Source organism: Atta colombica, unplaced genomic scaffold, assembly GCF_001594045.1.
Source record: "Atta colombica isolate Treedump-2 unplaced genomic scaffold, Acol1.0 scaffold9, whole genome shotgun sequence".
Lineage (NCBI taxonomy): Eukaryota > Metazoa > Arthropoda > Insecta > Hymenoptera > Formicidae > Atta > Atta colombica.
This window is the reverse complement of record NW_017259583.1, coordinates 3,215,838-3,222,118: the sequence shown is the minus strand read 5'-3', so window position 1 is coordinate 3,222,118 and position 6,281 is coordinate 3,215,838. Positions and strand designations below refer to the sequence as shown.

Here is a 6,281-nt window from a genome sequence, read left to right as displayed (position 1 = left end):
ATATATATATATATATAGATTATTGACAGAAACAGATGCTTATCTAACGAAAACAATAGTTCGTGAATGGAAATAAAGTCAAGAAATTTTCTGATTTATGTTACAATAAAAAAATGTTTTATGTGGATGGCGTATTGAACGATTTAAATGAACGAAATGATTTAAATGAATTTTTAAAGTTTTTTTGCTGAATATATTGGAAAAATGAGTAGATTAGAGAATTAGAAAATATATCATATAGTGAAGAAAAAATTTTTGAAAAAGATATTCGTTTTAAATAGAAAAGCCAAGATCCGTTTTTGCGATAAAGGAAGTCCACAATCAGATAAATGAAAATATCAGATAATAAATCGATATATATCGATTCTCTTTCCGATATCTCGCGCTAAGTTTGCTTTCTTCTCGTTTGTATTTTCTTTTCATGACTTACCGAACCAACTTGTTATTTTATTTTGCTTTCTCCCTTTGTCATTTTAAGGATATCGTTCCTTCGTTTATAAAAGAAAGCAGTTACTTTAAAATGAAAATAATCCACAGAAAAATATAAGGAGCAATATTAAGGAATAAACTATATGATTATTTAAAAAATATTTACTTTGTACAAATTCTCAGAGATATTGAAATCTATATAATTTTTTAGTAAGTTTATATTTTAACACTATAAATATGAAAATATATCCTTAATTTTTTGTTTCTTACTTATTGTGATTATTTCTCTGTATTTATAATATCAAAATTATCTTTGAGTTGTGATTTACAAGTATTTCATTGAAAGAATAATTACAACAGATTACATTTCTCTTTATTTTTAGTATTAATTTTGTCTTGTATATAATTGAATCGTATTAATTTTATGACAAGACGTCAAATAAATAGAATAATATAGAGTAAAAAATTGCCTATATAAGCCGTTACAAGGTGTTTTTCCGTGAAAAAATAATATATTTTCAATGAAAATTACAGACGTTTCGACAGTATAATTGTGTCCTCTTCAAATGTGAAGCGCAGAAACGGATTGTAAATGTAAAATTGTCAAATTTTAAAAAATAATTGAACAGCGATTACATATAAAGCATCGTTAATAACAATAACTGTTTTCCCCGTTTACAGTATAACCATGCGTTAACCAACTGTTTGTCCTATTTCATTGCCTTTCGTAACTTCGTTAAGCAGACAATGCAGAATAAAAAAAAAAGATCGATAGAACTCGATTCTAAGCGAGAGTGTTATGGACGATGAAGAAAATCAAATGATAGCATTGCGGGGCAAACGAAATAGAGAATAGCAAGGAGAACGGAGATTTAAGTAAGGGCGAGGTCGTTGAAAGTCTCGGGGATATCCGTGATATCTTTTCTTTTGAATTGTTTCCTTGCTGCTATCGTATCACCTGTCGCTTGCCATCGTACTCGTTACATTTGTCGACCCTTCCGCCTCCAGTGGCTTCGTTCATGTCGGATAAAAAGAAATCGAATTACATCGAGGCGTACGATCGTCTACGATCGATTTGATCATTCTTCTGAGGTCAATTTGTGGACAATTTGTGTAGCAACCATTTTTTCGATAGATTATTTTATCACGCGCGTGTCTCGAAAAATTACTTTAAAATTGGTACGTTCATATTAATCTGGAAATAATACAAATTCGCTGAAATTAGTTGAGAAAAATATAAATGCTAATTGCCACGTTTGTGATTGAGTATTATTTGATCAAGAAATCATTTATAGCACATTATTTGTAGCACAGATATGTCTCGCTAAGATTGTGTATTTATTTTTATTTCTAAATTTGCAAAGCTAAATATTAATTTTGATGACACGACAATTTTAGAAAATTGATTACATCATGATTATGAAATATATTATATTATAAAAAAAAGATGTTCTGATTTATTTTTAGTGAGAAATAATCTTCGTCTCTTATATGAAAATTTGACATGTCACAGTTTTAATCCCTTAAAAATCATTCTCTATGTATTTCTATCTTATAATATGATTTTACTAATTCTAAATCTATCGAATTTGCAGCAATGGAAGCCGAGGATGACGAAGAGATCATTGACAGTAATGAGGGCTCCAGAATCATTTTTTCATCAGGTGTCAAGCGCGATGGCGGCGGTGACGAAAGTGGAGGAGACGAACAATTCCTTCAAATCAACCGGCTGCAATTACACGCTAACTCGGAAAAGAGCTTCAACCGGTAAGTAGTTCGTTTCATTTTCTAAAATGATGTCCGTCATTTATGTTGTATGACTTTATTCCTCTCGCTTTGGCAAATCCTTTATGATATATACGGAAATATGCAAAGTGTTGGCCGTATAACTACAAGCTAAATAAAAAATACGGAGCTTTCTCTTAGCGATCGTTCGCATGGAAAGACCGAGAGTATGACAATATAACATCGTGCGAGAAATGTCGATCAATCCAAACCGCATAGCGTAGATTACGTCGATGTGTCGCTATGCAACAGCATTTATACCTTCTGCTTTGCCCATCATTATTTTGCGCTTCCGTGATCTTCTATTCAGTCTCACGATGTATTGAATAATTAATCATTTATTTACGCTCGATGCTACAGTGGTCCAGTAGTTCGTTTTGATAACTGGAGATATATAAAAGAGTGTTATATATTTACAGTATAATTATAACAAATACACGAGTGCACTTACACAAAATAGGTATCCAAAACCTAAAACATGCATAACAATTCTATCACACTAGTTACAACACAACGTAATAATTATTAGATTATTTGAATAAGATTTATATAATGCTTAACTTATTACAGTATATTTGCTCATAGATAGTATCTTGTTATTGTAAATGAAAATTTATTAGAGAGATTATTTAAACAAATTTTTACTGATTAGAAATAACAATAGTTTCTTTCAAGCTAAATCGCTGTACAGTTTATCTCATAAGATTATTCTTCGCGATAATTTATATTCATCATGATAAAATTTAACAAAACAAAATACATATAACGATCTGTAGAAGATTCTAACGAAATTGAACGTAGCGTTCGAAAATCGTTCTGTTTCTTTTCAAGTTTCTTTCTCGCAAATTGCCGAGTGAGTTTAACGAACTTTCTCCGTTGGGAACACCGTGTTTTCTCCTAATTTCTTCAGATGCTTATTCTTACCCTTCCCGACAGCTCATATCGGCGCAGACAGAATTCGCTTGAACGTATTATCTACGAGAAGAAGAAGAAGCTATGCTGCTATGCACGATTCGGACGTTGTAAGCACGGACTAGCCAAATATACATGGTGCGTCAGCGTCGCGGCGCGCGGCGTCGCGTCCTCCCTTCTCTGCGCCGTTTCAACTGCCGGGCGCCTCGTTTGAGGTCATCGTCATCCGGCCTCATTCGCTCTCTTTCCCGTATGTGCGACCATCCCCGTCTTCCTTCTCTTTGCGGTATCCTTTATACCGTCCCTTCTTTCCCCCCCTCCTCTCTCTCTCTCTCTCTCTCTCTCTCTCTCTCTCTCTCTCTCTCTCGCTCTCTTATTTTCTTCTTTTGTCTTCGTTCTCTCGTTCGAGGCATTCGGACGCGTCTCGGATGAGCGAACTTTGAAGCAAATATATGTGGGTACACTTTTATGTTCGCAAACACAAAATCATCCAGAATGTTATTATTGCAAAATTCAAACATCGATATAAGGATAGATGTAGATGTCGAAATAAAAAAGCCATTTCTTAAAAACTTTTATTACATTTTATATTTTTAAATCACAAAAGCACAAAAATTATTCTTTGATAACATTCTTTATACTTCGCATATTATAAATAATTTCAATGATGTATTTATGTACAACGCTTTTATATTTTTTTTAAAGTATAATTGTACAATAAGGAAAATGATTATTGTATTTGACGTTATGAGAAATACAAAACGGGCAGACATTTTCATTGTAAAACTAATTATCAGATTGAATAACGTTCAACATGTTTTGCACATTTCTTAAACCTTCAAGTATTGTTCCCGCTAGATTTATCGCAATGAAAATCTTTGTGACCTTATTAAAAATTCCCGGAATTATTACGCGTATGTAACTACAGGAAAAATATAAATCTTCTACGGTAGAAGAGTTTTCGATTCGCCTCGCGGTTAAGTGGACCTAGGCAAAAAGCGGAAATAGCGTGCTACCCCATTCGCCGGTAAAACCGCCGTTGTTTTTTCGCAAACTGTAGTCCATGCACGAGATCGTACGTACCTACTAAGAATATTAGCATACGCGCGATCGAACATAATTGTGCCTTCCACGAAAAGATATATCAAACTTTCAAGAGAAACGTCCTGATCTTTGTTCGTATTGTCTAAAGTTTAACCCTTCTAACATTCACGAAAGAATATAAAAAGTTTAAGTGTGCTAGTAGCATCAAATCGACGATAAAAAATTAATTTGTAAAGATTGTTATTTCAGTTAAATGAGTGTGTTGCAAGGCCGACAATATGCGGCACACAATTTGAGATAAATATAGTTAGAAATTTATATATAATTATTATTCCAACATTTCTATTTTATCATATTTGGTTTAATGTAATCTCCAAATCTTTGAAATGAAGTTTAACTCTAAAGAATAAAATATCATTCTTAAAAATTGATAATTAAGCCACTTTTTAACATTGATCAATTCAACATTGACTCAATTCTCGCTCTTTGATCGGTATTTATAGTCAGATCTTAAATTTAAGACCGTCCTAAATACAGTCTTGAGGTGTCGAACTAATCAAAGGACATTAATGTCTTAAGGCTTAAGACATTACTTAAGATGATCTTGAAATAAGAACCGACTATGAATACCGGCCTTTATCATTCTTTAGAATTAGATTCTATTTCAAAAATTTTCGAGAAGAGATTTTAGAGTACAAATACATGTATTTATATATATCGATTGTTTTCTTATTCTTAATATAAAAAAGTATATGTATAAAAAAATACAAATTAGAAATAAATATTTGGATAGTTTCTTTTATATTTAAATATATATTAGATATATATTATAATGCATCTACAAGTCGATCAAATTGACGATTCATCTTTAAGTCGATAGAAAAAAGATATTTCTTGTGAAGCGTAGTTGCGTGTCGCCGGCTGCTCCAATACGCCGCAGCGTGTAATTAAAGGCGTGTTTCGTAACCGCTCACGCGCGTTCTTGGACGGTTTCCGATTACCCACGGTTAGGGATAACGTGCGTATATTACGCGCTCACAGGATTCCACGTGTAACGATGTAGGTTCTTCCGGTGTACTGGTGTGTATATAAGCCCGGAAGACGCCAAGTTAACGTTAGAAACCAAGATGTTCTCGGCGAGCGAAGAATATCGCAGGCATGATTATGCTCACTCTTCTCTCATGAAACTCATGGTATTAAATTCATTTTTCCACGTAAAAAATTAATACACGGTAAAAGCGCACGCGAGCTAATATTAAACCCCGTGGCGTATCTCTTTATCTTGAAAGCGATTTTCGCGCGAAGGCATAGCTTCCTGACACTTTGATCTTTATTCGCATCGCTTAACGTTAAACGTGACCGCTTGATTTTCCCTTGTTTACCGGATATCACATCAGATGACATGAATAAAATTTTACGCAGCTAAACGAGCGACGTAAGACAAAGATTCTTTGTTCTCGTCTGCTATTAACATATTATGCTGTTCATTCAATCGAATTATTTGTTATGTCGAGACAACCTGGCGGCCTCTTTTCGAAGAAGTGATAATTGTAGATAGGCAAGTGGAATTGTCATCGGCGATCGTTCTAGACGGACGCTAATACTTTCGACGTCGTGACGCAGTTCCGTGAAACGCGCGTCACGCGTGCATGGGAAATATTTCGGAATACCGAACGGGTTAGAGGGGGACGATGGGTCGACACGACGGGTTTATCCGGATGGCACACCGTATGCGTACGACACCGAGCAGCAGACGAAACAAAATACTGCTAAAATTAATCCGAGCCTTAGGTCATGTCTGCAAGGAGTCTAGACGACGACCACGACGACGCCGTCGAGGACGACGCGACTCGCCGCCGAAAGTGGACCGAAGCGTGTGGGCGCGATACTTTAACGCGAGTTCTGGTATTTCCACACATTTCCGACTTCCTGCTACACTCCCTCGCGTGCATCATCGTTCTGTTCCTTTTTTCCGCTATATTTACTACACTGTCTGTTCCTTTCTTGCATTAAGATCGTCGCTTGTCTAGAAAGTTTGTCTAGAAATATACGGGAATTTTCCTTTTCGTCTTCACGATCGAAAGACTCTAATAAGTTAATGAAATTTTATG

General features: G+C 34.7%; 1 protein-coding gene across 2 annotated transcripts in view; it reads left to right on the top strand.

The window, feature by feature from the left end:
- The window catches only part of LOC108693459 (serine/threonine-protein phosphatase 4 regulatory subunit 1-like), a 139,159-nt gene that overhangs the window by 24,253 nt on the left and 108,625 nt on the right, over nt 1-6,281 (top strand). For both annotated transcript variants that reach the window (XM_018202419.1, XM_018202418.1), the window contains exon 2: nt 2,025-2,196. In XM_018202419.1, coding sequence (XP_018057908.1) covers nt 2,027-2,196 — 170 coding nt within the window. In that variant the 5' untranslated portion in view covers nt 2,025-2,026. The remainder of the gene's footprint in view (nt 1-2,024; nt 2,197-6,281) is intronic.